Below are 21,212 nucleotides of genomic sequence, written 5' to 3'. Positions count from 1 at the left end.
CCGCTGGAAGCTGCGAAGTCCGGCTTGGGTAGAAGTTGGAGTCCGCGTCCAGTCTTCGAGCGCCCCCTGCTGGGCCGCGGCTCGCCGACCCCGCGCGCGCGAGGGGTCAGCCAGGACCGCGCGGGGGAGAGGGAGCTACTCCCCGTATGGGCGTCAGTCCTCCTGCCTGTCCCAAGCCTCTGTCCTAGGGATCCTGACTGCCCGCAGACACCCCTCCTCAGCCCTGGGCCCCTTCCTTCGACGGTGAAGACATCGGGAGCCGCAGGGACAGACACCCCCCCCCCTCCACTGTCCCTAGACCGGGCCTCATGGGGCGGGGCGCTGGGGTCACCACTTTTGGAGCGAGGGCAGGGCCTCGCGTGGGTCACCCCTGTGCGCTCGGGAGCAGGGTGTTTAGGACCCAGGGGCAACCCGGGGGCGGCTCCCTGGGCAGCGGGAGATCCTTCCCCCCCCACCCGGGGCGAACGGCTCAGATGTCGGAGTAGCGGCGGCTCTGGCGCTCCGCAACCTCCGTCTGCGGCAGCGGGGGCTGGCGGCCCCGGCCCCTGCTCGGCCCCCTCCCCCAACCTCATGCCTCAGCCCTAACCCCGCCGCCCTCCCCCGCGGGGGGCATTTCCCCGCGCCCCTTGCCCACCCTGTCCAAGCCAGGCGCCATGAACGACCAGTACCACCGGGCGGCCCGGGACGGCTACCTGGAGCTCCTCAAAGAGGCCACCAGGAAGGAGCTGAACGCCCCCGATGAGGATGGCATGACTCCCACTCTCTGGGCTGCCTACCATGGCAACCTGGAGTCGCTGCGCGTCATCGTGAGCCGAGGGTGAGTACCCACACTGTCCCTGCCTAAGCCCCCCAGTGGAGGGGGAAAAGAGCCTTCAGGTCCCTCCGGTCCCCTGAGACATACTCCCCAAGACTCTAATGTGTCTTCCCCCTCTCTCCTCTGAACTGCCCTCTTCTCTACCCCGCTGACCCTCAGGTGGGACACTGGAGCCTGGCACTGGTAGGAGGGGGCACAACTTGAGGTATGCGACACTTGTGACCCGGATGTGGGACTAGGAGCGGAGGGACTGGGTTGGGGGGCCCATGATTATGGGAGGGGCTGAAGAGTGAGGGGAAGGTGGAAGAGGTCTCCTGGGTGGGTAGCGCTTGGAAGCAAGGTGGGGGTGGAGAGAAGGGGCACAGGCGGTGCGAGGAGGGCTCCTTAGTGTCCACTCACCAGCCTGTGGTCCAAGGGGCTCTCCGACCCAGAGCTGCACCTCCTCGCAGGCTGGGGCTCACACAGCTCTCTCTGAGCTCATTCTTGGGATTTATGGGCGCTGTCCACAGCACCAAATGTCAGTGGGTACAGCCGCCTCATTAACTCCCTCTATGCCCCTCCCCTCATAGCAGGCTCCCTCTCCCTCCTTCAGGAGTTGTCTGGGGGGAGCAGTGGGCCTAGAGTCCAGGGGTCAGGGCCAGGAAAGGGGTTTGAAGGTAGCAATGAAAGAATTCAGGGTCCAGGGCCACTGACGTGGGCTCCTGGGTCTGAATGACCCTGTGGACAACTTCGCCAGCCTCCGCAGTTTTATACAGAGAGGTCACATGGTTGAACCGGACACCTGGGCAGCCTGGGCAGGGAAAAGGAGTGGAAGACATTCCTCAAGAAGACATGCCCCAGGAGGGTTCACAGGAACATCTTAGGCCTTGGGAAATCACGGTGGAGGGAAAGGGGCCCAGCTGGTCTCAGTGCCGGATGCTGGCTTGTGGCCTGAGCATGTGGTGGGTGGGGAACCCCTTTGCCCTCCCTCTGAGGCCACTTCCCAGTCCAGCAGCAGGTGGGAGCAGGCTGCTGAGCCATGTTCTGAGAAGCCCGGACTGGCCCCTTCGCACACCAAGAGAGCACACAGCGGTCCTCCCATACTGCCCCCCATCAGAGAGGCCCACGGGAGGGGGCAAAGAGTGCCTTCCTGGTACACCAAGTCCCCCAGCTCCTACAGAGAGCAAAGGCCGGGACTGGATGGGGTGTGGGCCAAATGCCAAGCAGCTCCTTGCTTCATTGTCCTGCAGGACTTGGCGACCAATAGGGGAAGTGAGGAGGGGTTTGTGGGGGGAGCTGTTGAGACAAGGGGGTGATTCTTCCTCCAGCTCTGCGGGGTGGGCTTGTGGCCTCATTAGTGTGAGGCAGAGGTGCTGATCCAGGCCTCTGTGGGAGGGGACTGGAGGAGACCTCTGGAGCATGCCCAAGGGGGCACAATCTGGTGTGGAGGGTGTTGGAGGATGCTGGGTGGGTCCCCTGGGCAGGCACAAGCCAGCCCGCCTAACAAGGCTCCCAAAGATGGGGCAGCCCTGGGGAAGGAAGGGTGGCTGGGCCTGGGTTGCAGACTTGCCTCCTCCTCCCCTTTGGTCCTGGCTGCCCCCACACTCCCCTCCCAGTCCAGGCCAAGACCTGACACCTGCTCTCACACGCAGCCTTGCCAGGCCTGGCCCTGCTCCCTGCAGACATGGCCGTGCCCGCCGACACGCAGGCACACACCCTTACACACACTCACCCAGGGCTCAGGCTCCGCACCCATCACTCTCTTGTGCCCTCTCTTAGGGTCACCCCTACACCCGCAGCCACACTCACCACCACGCCTGCCTAGAGACCCAGACTCGGCCCTGGCCCACCACCTCTCTGGGACAGCTCCCCGCTGGGCTCCATGAATAATTCACTCCTTTCTCTCTGGGCATCAAATATTTATCCCCTGAGATTCCCAGCCGTCAGGTCTCCGGGGAAGGCCCCGCCCTGGCCCCGCCTTTTCTGTCGCCCCGCCCCCTGCAGGTCTGGGGCCATTTCCGCCTTCATCGCCCTCCACCCCCGCCCCCGCTCCCAGGTCCGTCCGACGTCTCCTGGAGTCAGAGGAGACATCTCAGGCCCTGGGGTCCCGCTGGGGTGCCCATGGGGCGGCTCGGGCCGGGAGCTCCCCGCTCCTGCAGCCAGAGCCCGAAACTGTGTTGGCTCATCACCCCTCCCCGCGTGTCCCCCCTGCAGGGGTGACCCAGACAAGTGCGACATCTGGGGCAACACGCCCCTGCACCTGGCAGCTTCCAATGGCCACCTGCCCTGCCTCTCCTTCCTGGTGTCCTTCGGGGCCAACATCTGGTGCCTGGACAACGACTACCACACGCCGCTGGACATGGCCGCCATGAAGGGCCACATGGAGTGCGTGCGCTACCTGGACTCCATCGCGGCCAAGCAGAGCAGCCTCAACCCCAAGCTGGTGGGCAAGCTGAAGGACAAGGCCTTCCGCGAGGCCGAGCGGCGCATCCGCGAGTGCGCCAAGATGCAGCGCAAGCACCACGAGCGCATGGAGCGGCGCTACCGGCGCGAGCTGGCCGAGCGCTCGGACGCGCTCAGCTTCTCCAGCCTCACGTCCAGCACCCTGAGCCGCCGGCTGCAGCACCTGGCGCTGGGCAGCCAGCGGCCCTACTCGCAGGCCGCGCTGCAGGGCACGGCCAGGGGCAAGGCCAAGATCTGGCGCAAGCGGGAGCTGCGCAAGCAGGGCGGCGAGGGCACCTTCAGGATCTCCGAGGGCGGCCGCAGGAGCGCGCGCTCGCTCTCGGGCCTGCAGCTGGGCAGCGACGTGATGTTCGTGCGCCAGGGCACATACGCCAACCCCAAGGAGTGGGGCCGCTCCCCGCTCCGGGACATGTTCGTCTCCGACGAGGACAGCGTCTCCCGTGCCACGCTGGCGGCCGAGCCGGCGCACTCGGAGGTCAGCACCGACTCAGGCCACGACTCCCTGTTTACCCGGCCCGGCCTGGGCACCATGGTGTTCCGCAGGAACTACTTGAGCAGCGGGCTGCACGGGCTGGGCCGCGAGGACGCGGCGCTGGACGGCGGGGGCGCCCTGCGAGGTCGGCTGCAGAGCTCCCCCAGCCTGGACGACGACAGCCTGGGCAGTGCCAACAGCCTGCAGGACCGCAGCTGCGGGGAGGAGCTGCCCTGGGACGAGCTGGACTTGGGCCTGGATGAGGACCTGGAGCCCGAGACCAGCCCTCTGGAGACCTTCTTGGCTTCCCTGCACATGGAGGACTTCGCCTCCCTCCTGCGGCAGGAGAAGATTGACCTTGAGGCCTTGATGCTGTGCTCCGACCTTGACCTTCGCAGCATCAGCGTCCCCCTGGGGCCCCGCAAGAAGATTCTGGGGGCCGTGAGGAGGAGAAGGCAGGCGCTGGAACGCCCGCCGGCCCTGGAGGACACGGAGTTGTGAGTGCCCCAGCCGTGGGGACCTGGGGAGATAGGGCCCGAAGGCCTGAGGGAGTTGTGGGGCAGGGTGAGGTAGGGGGTGGGGAGGATCTGCCTTTTCAGGAGTGTGTGTGTGTGTGTGTAATACCCTATTTCCTAAAATCTAAGCCCTCATCAAAGACAAGAGGTTCCACTTAATTTGTTTTCACCCAGTTCTGAAAAAGAAGCCGTCAATTTAATGAGCACTGGAGGCCTTCTTATCCCAGCTAATGTAAAAGGCTCCTTTAGAGACGGCCCTCCACATGTCCTCTCACTGAGTCCTCCCCAGCCCTCATGTGCGGGGGCTGCGTCACCCCATTTTCCAGGAGAGCAAGTGGAGGCTCAGAGGGTTCCAGCAGCTCATGCCAAGGTCCTGCTGCAGCCTGGTGCAGAGCTGGGCTTTGATCCCTGGTCTGTGCGGCTCCAGAGCCTCGTGACTCCCATGGGAGGAGAGCCGTCACGTTCAAAAGCAATCAGGGGGAGCTCAGGTCTGCTACCACACTGGTGGTCTGGTTCTCCCCCGACCCCTTTCTCGTGGCATCCCACAAGCCCAGCAAATGCTGCCGCCTCCTTTTGGTGTCTATGGCCTTTACCCTGCGCAGCTGGGCAGGGGTGGGTGTGGGGAGGCAGGCTGGTTTAGAGTTCCGGGGATGGGGAAGACACCCCCTGGCCAGGGGCCCCATCCCAGACCATTAGCCTGTCAGGAGAGGACTACCTGACCAAAAGGCTGGTGTTGGTTTAAAATGGTCTTGAAGGCCCTTACCTGAAGTCTGTTTCTGTGTCTTTCTCTGCAGGTAGCAGGAGGCTCCTCTCCAGACCAGAATGAATTAATTGCAAGTTGCCACAACCCACCGTGGGGCCATGAGGGCCTCACAGTCGCCAGCCCTGAAGCCACCCCCTCCTCCCAGGAGCAAAGACCATGTGGTCTTCTCCTTTGAAAGCCTGTCCACACTCCACGGCAGACGTGTAGCCTGGAGGTACCAGCAAGGGGTCCCAGAGCCTTTGAGCCTCCCCCATCTAAATGGCCCCAAGGACTGTGGATTTGTGGGAGGCCAGCCCCAGAGGAAGGGGGGTGCTGGAGCCCCAGGGAATAGACAACAGGCTCGTTAGAGCTCAATGGGAGTGTGAGGGGTGGGCATGGCCTGTCCCAGGGCCCAGGGGCCGTTGTCTCTCCTCACCCCTCCTCCAAAGGTCCTGTTGCTGTGTTCAGGCTGGAGACTTGCTCACTTCCTCCGTTTTTGTGAAGAGAAGAGTTTGGGCTGCCTCCCCTCCCCCCACACATCCTAGAGGGGAGGTTCCTGGCTAGACTCTTCAGCCAAATGTCCTGACTTTAGTCCCCACCCCTGTCCCAATCACAGCCAGCTCCCTTCTCCTTCTCCTGCTGGCCATGCTGGGGAGCTGGAGTGCCAGGCGGGGGTGGGGGGGGGTGGGGGGGCCTAGCATCCTTACCAGCTCACCTTGTGGCGGGGCCCAGCCTGACTCTGCCCTCCTCACACTGCCCTCCTCCCCCTTGCCTCCAGCCTGGTCCCTCCAGGGACCCCAGAGGGTCAGGGCAGTAGATACAAGGTGCTAGAGCAGTGAGCTGCGGTATTAGGGCCCGTAGGCCTGGTGGGCGAGCTGTGGGTTGGAGGGAGGCAGCCGCCAACTGCCTCTGAGTCTCCCAGGCCAGAGACAGGCAGAGAGTGGGCACGTCTGGGTGTCTGGCCTCTTGGGGGACAGTCGCATGATCTGGACAGTGGAAGAGCCTGAGGATGTGGCTGATTTAAGCTGCTGGCTGTCCCTGGGTCCCCAGGACTCTGTGCATGTGTGTCTGTGTTGAGGGCTGGTTGGTGGATTTGCCTCCTGGTGGGGAGGCAGCCAGGCGGCTGTGTGGTTCTGGGTGGGCAGTGTGTCAGTGCGAGCTCCGCATGTGTCCCTCCTCTGCGACAGCAGTGAGACCAGGGGAAAGGCCAGCCCCAGGGGGTCCTCAGACAGGTGTCCTTGGTTTTCCAACCAGACTGAGGTCATGGCTATGGGAGAGGTACTCGGGGGGCCCCCAGTGTGCCCCTCATCCGTTCCGGACCCTCAGCTTAGGAAGCAGCTCCCACTGGGAGCACTGCCATAGCCCCGTCTCTTTCCTGGGCCCCCTTGGCTGGGCCAGGGGACTAGAGAACCCCCAGAAAATGCCACAGGCCTCCCTCTGGTGCGTCCGGTCTGCCCAGAGCAGGGGCCATGGTGGAAGTGGTTTCTGTTCCCACGCTGCAGGCTTGGCCGCCTGCCACTGCCACCCTAAGCCCACCCCAGTCCTTTTCCCTGTTCTCTTGGCCTGGGCCTGGGGCCACCCCCAAGTGCCGACTCGACTTCCTCAGAGCCCCAGGTGCTGCCCTTTCTCTCCTGTCCCCTGTCTGTGTCCTGGCCTCAGCCTCCTCCCAGTGCTGGGGTGGGGCAGGCTCTGGGATTCCCACTGCCCTACAAAGTGCCCCTCCTGCAAGCTCATTACAACTTTTGTAGAAAATGTTCTGTATCATTGTCACGCCTGTGTCTCATTCTTTAATCACTCGGGGGTGGGAGCGAGAGAAGGTCTTTTTGTACCTGAGAGGATTTGGTCCTCGTGGACTCCCTGGAGGGGGGAGTCTAGGGATGGGTGGTTGGTCATGCTCCCCTCATGCACCCCTGCAGAGTCTTCCCTCATCCCTGGATCCTTCATCCTGCTCTCTCTGGCCCAGAATTTGGAGCTTTGGTAGAGAGAGTGTTCAGAAGAACTGGGATGGATGGTCTGGGTTCCAGTCCTGCTCCCAGATCCTGCAGCTCCTGAAGGCAGGAGGACCCATTCTCCCTCCCTGTTGGAGTCTGTGTGGCCTTCTCCGGACATGGGCAGAAGCCGTACCCAAGGAGGCTGCCACCCACCTCCCAAGCCCCATAAGGCCTCACCTCAAGGCCCCTGCCCAGCCTGGGAGGCCACAAGTGTGGTCCCCATTTCCCTCTCCAGCCCCAGACAGCTCTTGGGGCAGCACTATTTAGAACCCTCCTTTCTCCCAAGGGAGTAAGGCTTCCCCTTAAGCTGGAGGACAGTGGCCTCTGTTTGCTCAATCAGGTCTGGGAAAGGGCCCCCTGAGTCATTTTATTTCATTCCCTAAGGCTGCTGGGTCAAATGCTTCTGCCAAAGGGAGTTCAAGACACTTCCCTTCCTCCAGCATCAATCAGAAATGTCCAGAGGATGTCCCAGCAGAAAGGTTGCTTAGCAACCCTCTGGGGTTCTAGGGTTCCACTAGACTGGGGTTCCACTTTACAGATGGGAAAACTGAGGCCTACTGAGGGGAAGATCTGGACCCAGAACACGGGCCTCCTGTCTTTGGGTACACTTTCCTAACCCCCAGGCTAAGAAGGGGGCAGAATTCTGTCCTTCGAGGCTCCACAGGGTCACCCCCGCCCCGCGACCTCTACCGGCCATCCTGGTCACTGCACCTACCTCAGGAGAGACCCACCGGTCTTGGCGCCGCGCTTCCCTGGGAAGGACATGGGGGTGAGGACCGAGTAACAAGACAGCGGATAGGAGCTTCAGCGTGGAGACAGAGGCTAATCGGAAGCACTGGGGGCTGGGGTCTCCAGGGGTCAGCGTGGCCGGAGGGTGGAATCCGGGACACAGGAGCAGGTGCAGGTGCAGGAAGTCTGAGGGGACTTTAAACACAGGGAAGGGAAGAATTTTACATGGTAGGGATTCAGCGTTCTCAACCCATTCCCCTTAAAATTGACATCGAGGTTAGGGCAATTCTAAAAGTGGAGAGTGATCAGTGGCTCTTTGCCTATAGGGATGAGAATCTGGTCATAATATGGACACTTCCCGTGGAAAAATACACGACCAGACACACACAGGCATTTGCAATTCTGCTCCTCATTCCAGGTGGCTTCTGGAGCTCCTAGGGGTCCAGGGACCCCAAGCTAAGACGTTCAACTGCTTAGTTCGACTGCTCTGAAGTTCCATCATAAACGGGATCACTAATTTGAAGGAAATGGGGGTGTCCGAATGAATCAGAGGCAAGAAGGGCCTCTGGGTATGTGGGGCAACCTCAGTTTGCTGATGAGGTAACTAAGGCCCAGAGGACTAGGGACTGGCCGGAGTGACAGAGCAGCCAAGTGGGCAAAGTGGCCCTCGGTATCCTGATGCCTTCCATGGTGCCATCTGCCTCCTGTCCCTGTGTTGACCAGTCCCGGTACAGTGTGAGAGTCCTGTGCTCCCAGGGCATGCTTGTGTCACCTTCTCTGAGATAAGCCTGGGTTGTATGGGAGGTGGCAGGACTCAGCAGACAGCCAACCAGATCCGGGCAGCAAAACTGGCTCTGGCCCTTTCCAGCTGGGTGGCCTTGGGTAAGATGCCCAGCCTCTCTGAGTCCATTTCCTCAAATAAAATAGGTGATTATAACTCCTTATAATAAGAGTGTTAACCCTATGGATCATTGGGAGGTGAAACGATCATGGAATGATAACGAAGATAAGGCACTTAGCAAACGGCCTGATACTCAGTACACATCAGCGAGTAATGATCACTCTTGTCGGTGGCCTCAGGCACATGAGCAGTTCGCTGCGTTTGTGCCCCCCCCCCGACCCAGCAGGTGAATCCTACGTCCCTCCAGGGAGTACTTCTGCTTTTCTGACCCCCTTATGTCAACCCCACCAATCACACTAGTTCCTGGAGACAGCACTGAAGGCGTCCTCATCCCAGCAGCTGGCTAAGGAATGCTAGCCAAGGATGGGCCACTGTCCAGTGAGGGGGGGTCTCCCCGAGGAATCCTGGGGTACCCCAGGAGCTGGGCATCTTTCCTGGAGGGGCAATCGCAGGCCCACTGGCCTGGCCTTATTATGCTACTGTCAGCACAGGGGAGTTTATCAAAAACTTTCCCCTAATCCTGTAAGGTAAGTAGGTGAGGAGTTTGAGCCCCATTCCACAGATGAAGAGACTGGCCACCAGAGAGGTTTTGGGACATTTCTTAGGTCCCAGTAAATTCAGGAAAGTTCAGGCTCCCTGACCTGGGTCCCTTCAGCCCCCCTATCCCCAGAGGGAAGCTTTCATGTTTTTACTATTAATGTTGAGAGATTATAAGGTGTCAGCATGTTATATGTATATTTAACCCTTAGACTAAAGCCACGACACTGTAAGGCAAGGACTGTGTTACGATGATTATCTCTATGTCACGGGTGGAAGAACAGAGGATCAGAGCAACAGTGCAAATAGCCAAAGGTCAAGAGGACAAACCAGGCCTCAGAGACAAATTTCTGTGCCTACCCATGGCGTATTGGCTTCCCAAGAAATGGAAACCTTTGGTGGGGGCAGTCTTTGGTCTTGGGTCCCCTTGTCCTGGACATGCCTAGTCCTGGGCGGATGGACTCAGCCATGCTGGCAACTTCAGTGACCCAAGCAGCTGGGCTGACCCACCTGCCCAGAGGGGCTGGGCTGAGAGAGGACAGGTTGGTTTATGGGAAAGATACTGGGGAGCTGTTTGGGAAGGCAAAAGCCAACTGAGATGGGAGAACAAGACTGAGAAACATTTCATCGTGACCAGAGAGTCTGCCTGTCTCTCTATCTCTCAGTGTCTCCGCCCCATCTCTCCCTGTAACACTGGGGGTCCTGCTCAGTCTCTCCTCTCCTCTCTCCTCTTTCCATTGCCTCGTGTCTCTAGACCTCAGACTCAGACTCCTTTGCTGTTGGTCCCATAATAAGAAATATATATTTGGTCATGGCTCCTGGTTCCTGACCCAGAGCTCCTGAGTCCCTTGGAAGTTCCTGGGTAAGAGGAGCATCTTTTGCCCAAAAGAGGCAACTCTGGGTGGGCTCCCAGACAGCTTCAGGTGGAGACTGGTCACCAGGGCTAGAAGTTTGGAGCTTTCAGACCCCGTCCTTTGGGAAGGTGGAGGGTCTGGAGATTGGGTTAATGATAGATCATGCCTTCACAGTGAAGCTTCCAGAAGCACCCTGCTCTTTGGGGTTCAGAGAGCTGAGTCAAAGTTGATGGATGCATCCATGTTCTGAGAAGGTGGTGTCCCTGACTCCGCAGGACAGAAGCTCCTGCACTCGGGACCCTTCCTGACCCCACGCATCTCCTCATCTGGCTGTTTAAAAGGACCCATCATAATATGCTTTACAATAAACTGGTAAATGTAAGAAAAGTGCTTTTCTCAGCTCTGTGAAAAGCTGAGGCAGCGGGTTCAGGGAGCACCCCCCCCATTTTTAGCCAAGTTGGACAGAAGTGTGGGTAGCCTGGGGACCTGGGATGTCAGAAGTGAGGGTGTGTTTGTGGGACTGAGCCCTGGGACCTTTGGAGTCTGACACTCACCCCTGTTGTCAGCTTCGGAACTGAATGCAATGACCGGACGGTTGATGTCCAGACTTGGAGAATTGGTTGTTGGCGTGGGAAGAACCCCCATATGGAGTCAGAAGTGTTGTGAGGAGAGGAACAACTTTCCTTTGCTGTCTCTCAATCTGTCTCCCCATGAGTCCAGGCTCCCTGTCCCTGTTCCCAATGTGGTCCAGTCCATGTCTTAGGTTGAACCGGAACCCTGTAGACCCTCCTCTCCTCACCCCACACCTGGGGGTGGTTATTGTGTGAGATAACTCTGGCACCGGGCAGACTGGCAGCACTGGTCTCCGCCCCAAGTCCCACCTCCACAGGTCTCACCTCCCATCCACAGTCCCTACAGTAACACTTGGTGTGGCCCAAACCTTTCCAGTCTCGGACACTGTTTGTTATTCCTGGTTTTCAAAGGAGGAAACCAAGGCACAGAGATGTTTGTAAAACGTGCCCAAGCTCACACTGCTGGAGGTGGTGGAGCCAGGACTCCAACCCAGACAGGCTGGCTCCCAGCTGTGGGCATGTCTCATCATGATGCTGAGCATTTATTGAGCACCTGCTGTATGTCAGCAATTTACATCTGTGATTTCTGTGCATTCGCATGACAGTCTCATTTAATAATTACAGGGGGTCAATGAACCCATTTGACAGAGGAGAAAACCGAGACTCGAGAACACTGGGTTGTTGCTTAGGTCACACAGCCTGTAAGAGCACACACGGGGCCTGACTCCTTGTCCGTCTGGCCTGGACCAGCTGCTCCCTGGGTTTCTATAGCCGAATGACTAAGTCTGATGGGTTTGGAGCCTGAGGTGGGGAAACTTCTGGCAAGTCCATTCAGTGCCATCAACCTGGTCTTTAGAGAAAGGCCCTTGGGGCTTGCCAGTGTGGTGAGCCCTGGAAATCCTTTAAGGCTATAAATCCCAGTTTTACGCTCTCTTTCTCAGGCTTCCTTATTCCGTGGGCTTGCAGGTGGGGGGTGGGGGAGGGTCTACATGGGCAAGCCTTCTGTGGGACCCTCTGCCCGCTCTGGATATACACACTCCTGGGAAGTTGCTCCACGGGACCCTGGACAGAAGTCGGTGGGGCCCTAATGGGTGGAGGAAGGGGCTTTCTCTGGGAGAAGTGGGGGAGGGGCCAACAGCAGCTGGGCCCTGACCCCCACCATCTCTGCCCCTGGGGGCTTTCCCTTTCCCACAAAGTCACAGCACATGGCACCCTCACGACATTGTCTCTTCAAGTGGCAAGGGCAGGAAGGGATTCTGGACTAGCCCCATTTCACAGATGGGGCAACTGAGGTTCATTCAGGAGGATAAACGACCTGCTAGGAAGTGCCTAAACCAGGGTCGATTCTGGTGTATTTGCTCTGCTGCTCATGGCCAGCCGCCTTCTCAGAGCATAGATCTAGCACTTTCACGCACTGGGCACGGCAAAGCCTTGAGAACGGTATCACCACCGGCCTCACAGGGAAGGAAATTGGGACTCAGGTGGGTTAGGTCATTTCTCCAAGCGGGTGAGGGTACAAGTGTCAGGGCCGTGGGCTTCGAACCCCGATCTCTGGCTCTTTCTATCCCATTCACTGAGCCACCTCCCCAGGTTCTCACCTGGCACAAGGGCAGCTCAGGGGCTCCGCAGGTCAGAACAGGGGCTCTGTGGGCAGAACGCGGGGAGTAGGATGTGGCACAGGCAGGACTTGCTGCCTCCCCCTCGTGCTTCACTCCTGTTTACCCCCTTCCTGCTCTGCCTCTAAATCTGCTGCCTACTGCTCTCCTTTGTGCGCACCTGTGTGTGTGTGTGTGTGTGTAAAATGTGGGTGACGTCATTGGTGTGGATCTCTGCCCGGACACAGTGTCATGGACCAAAGCGCTCCTGGAAGGTTGTGTTTATCTGTGAGCTGAGTGTACTTGTGTGTCTCCATGGTTTTGCTCATTTATCTTTGCTTCAGTTCCTCCAAGTTTCCCAGAAGTGAGGGTACACACGTGTGTGTGCGTGCGCGTGTGCATGTGTGTGCATACACACTCACCAGAGGGCTCCACGATATCGTGTACTGTCTATCTTTGGACTCCTTCTCCCATCTATTATTTTTAAGGCCTCAGCTCCTTTAGACTGGAAGGTTGAAGCTCCAGCCACCCACACCACCGCCCCTCACCCCATCCCTTGCCCTGAATTTGGGGTTCCCACAAAGCTTTCTCCAAACTCTCTTTGGGTGACTGGTTTGGTGGGGTCAGAACTCCAGGGGATGGGCGGTAGGGGGAGAAGGACCAATGGCCCAGAAGGAAGGCGATCGGGTAGAGGCAAATCTCCATTTGGGGGCCACCAGGTTACCAAGGAGCCTGGGTGGGCAACTTCCTCCGGGCCAGTGTGTCTAACTGGGGTGCACGGCTCTGCCACCTGCTGGGAAGGCTAGCTTGCTTTCCCAAGCCTCTGAGTTTCCCCCTGTGAGTGGAGATAATTAAACCCCACATAGTAGGCCAGTTGGGGGATAAACTATGTTAAGCGCTTAGCTCGGGTCTTTACCCCCAGTAGGTGGAGCTCCAGCGAGGGGCCTGACAGACAGAAATCTGGGGGTGAGGAGGGCCCAGTGGGTTTGAGCCAGGCCTGGGCATCCCTGAGCCGGAGGCCCCAAGAACCGACATGTTGGATCGTCCCAAACTCCCCTTTCCATGTTCCCACACTTCCTGCACAGCCTGTTCGGTATTTGCAGAGCAGAAGTGGGAGGAGGCATCATGACCCTGAACCCCAGCCCTCCTCTGTGCGTGTGTGCAAGCCTGTGCACATACACACACACGCATGTGCACACACACAAAAAAAACAAGGCAAGGAGGAGAGTGAAACAGAGGGAGTGAACATGTTTGGGCCCTTTGCTCGCTAGAAATGGAAACCATTTATTAGTATCATTATTGATACCAATACATATTAGATTTAAATCATATCGATACTCAGCATAACAATAATGCTATCGTTATAGTAGCCCAAGGAATGGCTTAGTACAGAAATGATCTTATTATTCTCTCCAGCAACCCAGTAAGGTAGGGAGTATCACCCTCATCCACTCCAAGTCACCTTGTCAGAAACCTGAGGCTCAGAGAGGTCAAGCAACTAACCTAAGGTCACACAGCAAGAATGGGACCGTGGGTATGTCTGAGTCCAGAGCCCTGCTGTACATACTGTTCTCAGTTGCCTCCCCACCATGCAAGAATCGTGGCCCTCACTCCCCTTCCAGCCTTGGCACTGGGCCTACCAGGTCCAACACACACCCTTCAAGCTAATGTATATCCCAGAGCCACTTGAACACACTGGACTGTGGTGCTGGACTGATGCAGGGGGGAGGGACCAAGTGTCCCTTGGAAAACCTCACTGGTCAGGAGTCTGGGGTGCTGACAGTTCCAGCCTTGGGTTTGCAAGGACCTGGCTTGCTCTATAACTTGGAAAGGTGGCCTGGGCCTCAGTGTCCTTTCCTGCCAGGTGGGGATGGGCTGACAGCAGCATCCCCACCAGCTCAAGGCCGGTCCCTTTTCCCTTACCTGTCTCTCTCCCTGACCTGCCCCTTGGGGCCATCACCAACCTGGCTTCGTCCCTGCAGATCAGCTGGCGGCCTAGAAGATGGGAGGCGCACGGCCGGTCGCTGTGGCAGGCCAGGGTCCTTGAAGGTGAGGCTGACACTGGGACGGCCCGTCGATGTGGTCCTGCCCTGCTGGAGCCGGGGGAGCTTGGGATGCCAGTCCCACTCTCAGCTGATCAAGATCTGAGCCACGGGCCGGCCACTTTTCCCCAGAGCGCTCGGCCCCACCCCTGTGAATAATGCTACTTGCCTCCTAGAGCCGGCCCTCACCCGGCTTTGATGATCTTGGGGGTAGCACCAATGGGTGAAAGACAAGGAAGTCTTACAGAACCGGCCACCTGGGCGTGGAGCCTAAAAATGGTTAAACTGCTGGTGGGAGGTACCTTTCTAATCTACCCCATGTCCCCCAACCTCCCAGGACCATCCTTCCAGATCTCCAAACTTATCCCTGACTCTCATGATCCCCTTCCAGGGCCTGGGGCTGGGGCAAGGCTCCTTCCTACCCCACCCCAACCACAATGATAATTAACCCCAATGAACCCCAGCAAATAAAGACGTGGATTGCAGAAGGGAGGAATCATCGCTGCCCCAGGGTGGGGAACTCCAGAGGTCCCAGGAAGGCCAAACCCAGCATCAGCTAACATCGCCCCTTCACACACACAACCCATTTTTGCCTAAGTAGGTCCACGGGTACCCCGTCCACTGGGGCCTGGGAGGAGCTCACCTGTCTCAACTTTGGACCAGAGTCTTCTTCATCATCTAATGTCTTAAAAGAAAAAAAAAAAAAACTTTTATCTCCTTTGTCCATTCTCCTGAGCGTGTTTTCCTAATCTTTCCATTCATACACCTATTCACTCATTCAACGAATGTTTACTGAGCACCTACTATGTGCCACACATAGTGTGAGGCCTCAGGGAGTGGATGTTGCCCAAAGAACAGGAAGGACCCGTGTCCCTGCCAAGCCCTGTCCCCTTCTCCTTCAGGCAGCCTGGTTTGACTCACGCGGTCTGTGGTCTGTCCGTCAGCTGGTAAACAAGGTGCTGTGCTGGGCAGGAGGGGGTGTGAGTGTGTGTTGGGTGGTGGGCTGGAGGTTACAGAGGTAGCTCAGGGAAACATAAGGAAGGTGTGTGTGTGGTGCGCGCCCTCAGTGGCTGTGGTCAGAGCTGCTATTTGGATGACCCTCTCTCCCCAGGCACAGGAAGGCAGGGGCCCCAAGTCTGCTTGTGCTGAGGTTGGGGCTGCGTGTCCCAATTCTGGCCAGCGGGACGTGGATGGAAGTGATGTGTACCATCCCCAGACGTGGAGCTAAAACGGTCTTCTCATGTTTTCTCTTCCACCATTCCCCCGCCCCTCACCACCCCAGACATCATTATGGTCTGTGTTGGAGGCAGGGGCATCACCAGATGGAAGGAGCCTGAACCCCCAAGTCACCCATTGGAACAGGGGCCAGCTGGCCTGGATTGGATGGTGGTGTGAGCAGGGAATGAAGCTGCGTCGTATTTACCGCGGAGGTGTGTGGGGCAGTTTGTTACAACAGCTACTGCTGCTTATTTGACTAATGCAGGCGGGTAACCCGGGAACGTGCTGAATCCTATGATTAGGTCACTGGGCACGAGAGGGATCACGGTCAGGCAGTGCGGGACAACCAGTGTCTAACGCTAGCTGGCAGGTGATGAAGCCAGAGCAGGGGACAGACGCCGTGAGTGGGAGCACCTGGCAAAAAGTAGGGGCTCAAGAAATCTGGGGCACGAGTGAAATACAGGGCAACATTGGGAAGGCTTTGTAGGGGTGGCAGAAGTCACCAGCACCCTGGAGGATGGGTGGGTTTAGATGGAGTGCAGGAGTAGAAACAATTACCCTGGGAATGAAGACAGAGGAGCATCTCGGGCTTTCGGAGGTCAGTGACAGTCTGGCCGGAAGCAGAGGAATTGTCAGAGAAGGAGCTAGAACTTGGCAGCTCTCAAAGGCCAAACTGAGCAATTTGGACCTCAGGCTGCGGGTCAGTGGTCTCTAAAGCGGGGTGTGCACGACTATTGGGGCACAGGAAAAAATATTAAAATGTCCATTGATATTTATCTCACTCTTCTAAATGCCTGTGTTTGGGGCGCCTGGGTGGCTCAGTGGGTTAAAGCCTCTGCCTTCAGCTCAGGTCATGATCTCAGGGTCCTGGGATCCAGCCCTGTGTTGGCTTCTCTGCTCAGCAGGGAGCCTGCTTCCCTTCCTCTCTCTCTCTCTGCCTGCCTCTCTGCCTACTTGTGGTCTCTGTCAAATGAATAAACAAAATCTTAAAAAAAAAAATGCCTGTTTTATATATGAAGCTACTAAGCTCAGAGAGGTTGAGTAACTCACCCAAAGCCACACAGCTGGCAAGCGTGTCTGACCCCAAAGCTGTGCTCTTCACATATGCTAAGTCTTATGCAGAAGGGTGAGAGGCTGGACAGGGCCGGAGGAAGGTCTAGGGGAGGCTGGCTGGGAGGAGTAGACAGGCCCCAGCCCTGGCTGTCTCTACCTTGGCAGCAGGAGAGCAGTCCAGTGTGGGCTGAGGCGAAGGAGCCTGCTCGGGCCTGCTCACCGGGGCACCAGGGGCCTGTCGTGAGAAGCCTTTCAGGGAGCCTCAAAGCTGCGGACCTGGCTGGCCCATCACCCAGAGCTTTTTCTCATAATTCATTCTCACTCCCATGAGCTGGATTTCTTTCTTCACTCCTGCTGGATTTCTGGGTGACATCTATCTTCCTATTTTTACTTCTTAAACAAACCAACAAGCAAGCAAGCAAGCAAAACTCTTACCAATTAAATAAATAAATAAATAAATAAAGCAAACTTTTTTTTTTTTAAGTTTTTATTTTTTTTTTTAAGATTTTTTTTATTTGTCAGAGAGAGAGAGAGAAAGCACAAGCAGGCAGAGAGGCAGGCAGAGGCAAGGAGAGAGAAGCAGGCTCCTGCTGGACCAGGAGCCCAATGCAGGACTTAATCCCAGGACCCTGGGATCATGACCTGAGCCGAAGGCAGCTGCTTAACTGACTGAGCCACCCAGGTCCCCCAAAGCAACCTTTTTTTAAAGGGTTATTTTATTTTATATTTTAAGATTTTAATTTTTTTTAAAGATTTTATTTTATTTATTTGATAGAGATCGCAAGAAGGCAGAGTGGCACCCAGAGAGGAGGGCGGGGGGTGGGGGAAGCATGCTCCCCGCTGAGCAGAGAGCCCGATGCAGGGCTTGATCCCAGGACCCTGAGACCATGACCTGAGCCAAAGGCAGCGGCTTAACCCACTGAACCACCCAGGCGCCCCACCAAAGCAAATGTTTAAATTAAAATGAAATCTATATATAGAAAACAGCAGTATAGCATCATGAATCTTTACAAATCATGTGCAATCTTTACATCATGATCTGGGTGTTAGTTACCACCCAAGTCAAGAAACAAAACATTTGCCAGCACCCAGAAACCCTTATAGGACCCCTTGTGGGGTCAAGAGCCATCCTAAGCTTGGTTGTGAATTTTATATGAATGGAATCCAGTGGAATCTGTGTTCTACTGTGTCTGGCTCAGTTCAGCATTCGGTCTGGACTGTGTGATACACCTCGGCTTGTATACAGTCCACATTTTATTTACCACTGTGCCGGTGGGGGATATTTGACTTGTCCCAGGGGCTTGCCTATTTGGAGTCCTGTGGCTCTGAATGTTCCTGCACGTTTCTTTGCATTTCTGTTGAGGGTATACTTAGGACATGCCTGTGTTCAGAGCTCTAATAGTGCTCTTTCCATTTAAAAAGAGAATCTGCCTTCCTGTTTTGTTTTTGCTTTTTTTTTTAAGGTGTCATTTTTTAAAAAAGATTTTATTTATTTATTTGATAGACAGAGATCACAAGTAGGCAGGGAGGCAGGCAGAGAGAGAGGGGGAAGCAGGCTCCCTGCTGAGCAGAGAGCCAGATGCAGGGCTCAATCCCAGGACCCTGAGATCATGACCTGAGCCGTTTTTGCTTTTGTCAACTCTACTAAGGTATAGTGAAGTCTAATAAGACACACTCATTTTGACGGTCCAGGTGGATGACTTTAGAGCAACATACGCACCCACGTGAACACGACCATGATCAAGATACAGAACATTTCCATCCTCCCCAAAAGTTTCCTCACGTCCCTTTGCAATTACCGTTCCCCACCCACCCCTCCCTGGGCAACTGCTGATTTGACTTCTATCGCCATGTATTAGTCCTGCTGTTCTTGAAATTCCTAGAAAGGGGATCACACAGTCAGTACTGTGTTGTCTGGCTTCCCTCCCTCGGCATTCGGTCTGTGGGATTCGCGTCAGTCCATCCACACCTTCATCTCCTCGGTTTGCCTGTTTCAGGTGCTCCTTTGTATCCGGTGTGTAGTTTCAATGTATCCATTTGTTAACCTTCCTGTGGATGGAGGTTCCGGCTGTTTCCAGTTCGGCTAGAATGAACAAAGGCGGCTAGGATCACGGAGATACACGTTTTTATGTGGACACCTGTTTTTATTTCTATTGGTTTAGTAGCTGGGAGCTGCATTGTTGGGCCATAGTGTAAATGTGGTATTCAACCTTACAGGAAACTGCCAAATTATTATCCAAAGCGTTGTACCACCTTGACTTCTCATCAACCACGAATGAGAGGTCAGTTGCTCTGCATCTCCTTGCCCACATGTAATGGCCATACAGTAAGTCTGAAGGGTTATCTCATTGGGAGTTTTAATCTGCATTTCCCTAAAGACTAATGATGTCGAACATCTCTTCTTGTGCTCATTAGCCATTTGTACATTTCCCTTGGCGAACTATCTCAGTCCTCCTGATTTTGTGGGGTTTTTTAAAAAAAGATTTTATTTATTTGATGGAGAGAGAGTGTGAGAGGGCACATGCAGGGGGAGTGGCAGAGGGAGAGGGAGAAGCAGGCTCCCCGCTGAGCAGAGAGCCGGATGTGGGTCTCCATCCCAGCACCCTGAGATCATGACCTGAGCCGAAGATAGACGCTTCACCGACTGAACCACCCAGGTCCCCTCAGTCTTCCTGATTTTGATTTTGATTTCCCTCTTTCCCTTCCTACAGTGCCCCTCCCCTGCCATCTACGTCCTCAGTACCCTCTTATTTCAGGGTACAGAAACGGTCTCCAAATTAGTCTCTTGCACTTCAGTGGGCTACTCCACTGTGCCCAGTGACCCTTCCCAAACACACTACACAAGTCACTCCCTTGATCTAAAGGCTGCTATGGCTCCCCAAGCCTGAAGGAACAAGCCCCCATCTCTGTCTGCCATTCTCCGTGCCTCCAGCACCTAGTCCCAGCCTTTCTCTCCCGCCTTCCCTAACGCTCTCCCAACCCTCTCTATGTCTTGGAGACTCAGAATGCTTTGTGCTCTTCCTTCTCAGGCAGGTGCAAGTCTGTTCCAAATGAAGTCTGATCTCTCCTGGGAGGCCACCAGCCAGCCCCACCTATGGGGATTCCTGGCTCCTGGAGCTCTTCTAACACACATTTGCCTCTGTCCCTGTTTGACACTCAGCATCACTTAGATGGCCAGAAGGAAGCGGGGGGCTTCTTGGTACTTTCTTCCTACCTTGGTAGGAAGTTTCCTAGTTTATATGATAAAAGCCCTGGAATTCCATCTTTACAAAATAGTATTATCATACTGCATATTAATGTCAAATAAGCTTTTAAAAACTGTACATGTCTTATTCCTGAAAATTCTAATATCTGGGAGGGAGGGACTTGGAGGTAGGGTAAGGTGGGGGAAAGACACCTCTTCCTTCTCTGTCTTAAGAATCTGATATAAAGGGACTCCTGGGTGGCTCAGTCAGTTAAGCGTCTGACCTCAGCTCATGTCATGATCCCAGGGTCCTGGGATAGAGCCCCGTGTCGGGCTTCCTGCTCAGTGGAGAGCCTGCTTCTCCCTCTTCCTCTGACCTTCCCCTCCTCCCCGTCTCCCCTGCTCATGCATGCTCTCTCTCTCTCGCTCTCTCACTCTCCCTCTATCTTAAATAAATAAATAAATAAATCCTAAAAAATAATCTGATATAAACAAAAGATAATTGAATTTGGAGGAGACACCCTGGATTTGAGTTCTAGTTCTGTCATTTAGTGACTTTGGGGTGGATACTGGGCAGATCAGTTCATCTCTCAGGGCCTCTATGGATTAGACGGGGATGATGTCATCCTTGCAGAGTTGTGGGCAAACATAAAACTTAATAAGGATGTGGAGGCCAATGGTGAAACACACACATGTGTGTGTCTGTGTGTGCGCATCTACGTGTGGTGAGAATTGGTCTATTAGATGCTAGGCCCTTGGAACACTGACCTGGTCAAGAAATCTTACCCTTTTACGCAGAATCGGAGGGAGAAGCTCATAGGAACTCGTGAAGGGAGATGTCACTGTAGGCCGCAGGAGTCGGTCATTAGGGTCCCTACCCTCCTCCCAGGGCTCTCCTCCACCTCTCTCCTCCTCCTGCTTTTCTTTCTCCTTCCCAAAGATCTTCTCTGAAATTCTGCTGCCCTTGCCATGCCAGACCTCATTTTGAAAGGGACCCAGTATGAAACCAGGGGGAACGTAAACCCCCCCAAAAAAAGGCAAACAGAGCCCCAGATGCTGGGAAGGGAGTCTGCAGAGCACAGACTGGGTGCTGCTTGCATGATCCTGAGTGCCCCTGAGCTAGTGGAATTGCAGAGGGATCCACCTGGAATGATGACCTCTGAGTGTCTTTTCTCTAGAGTTATGCCTTCCTCTGTGGTTATTCCTTTTAGAGTTTCTCACTCCGCTAGACTGGAGAGCCAGTTCTCCCTGGGTCACCTTTGCTAAAGTCAAGGACCAGAGGGACCCCACACCCCATCTGTCTGGAAAGAGTGAGTCCTTGAACTTTCTGCCCCACAAATTCAAGAACGTTTCTGTGCCAAGAACCGCTCTAGTTACTAAAGACGCAGCCCGAGCGAGAGCGGCAAAGGGAAGGGTCGGTAGACACCAGCCGGCTGGTGGAGACAGGCCCGGGTCACATGTGGGAATCCGCTAAGCGCTACTAAGAAAATACACGGCTGGGGGATAAAAATGCTACAGCGGACTCGAGAGGGTGCAGGTACGGGGACGGGA

At 55.9% G+C, this 21,212-nt stretch overlaps 1 protein-coding gene across 1 annotated transcript; it reads left to right on the top strand.

Annotated features, from left to right (window-relative positions):
• Positions 1–644: 644 nt before the first annotated feature.
• Positions 645–4,229, top strand: LOC111160460 (USH1 protein network component sans). The gene is made up of 2 exons (XM_022523602.1): positions 645–817; positions 3,008–4,229. Exons 1-2 carry the CDS (start codon positions 654–656, stop codon positions 4,227–4,229), a joined length of 1,386 nt encoding a protein of 461 aa, XP_022379310.1. The 5' UTR covers positions 645–653.
• The last annotated feature ends 16,983 nt before the right edge of the window (positions 4,230–21,212 follow it).

The sequence above is a fragment of the Enhydra lutris genome, unplaced genomic scaffold (assembly GCF_002288905.1).
Source record: "Enhydra lutris kenyoni isolate GAN:26980312 unplaced genomic scaffold, ASM228890v2 scaffoldscaffold75, whole genome shotgun sequence".
NCBI classification, from domain to species: domain Eukaryota; kingdom Metazoa; phylum Chordata; class Mammalia; order Carnivora; family Mustelidae; genus Enhydra; species Enhydra lutris.
The sequence above is the reverse complement of the archived record's forward strand: the minus strand, read 5'-3'. Positions and strand labels throughout refer to the sequence as shown.

Coding starts and splice junctions, on each gene's coding strand:
- LOC111160460 (XM_022523602.1), top strand. CDS start 654: ATGAACGACCAGTACCACCGGGCGGCCCGGGACGGCTACCTGGAGCTC. Junction 818..3,007: donor CGCGTCATCGTGAGCCGAGG/GTGAGTACCCAC, acceptor TCCCCCCTGCAG/GGGTGACCCAGACAAGTGCG.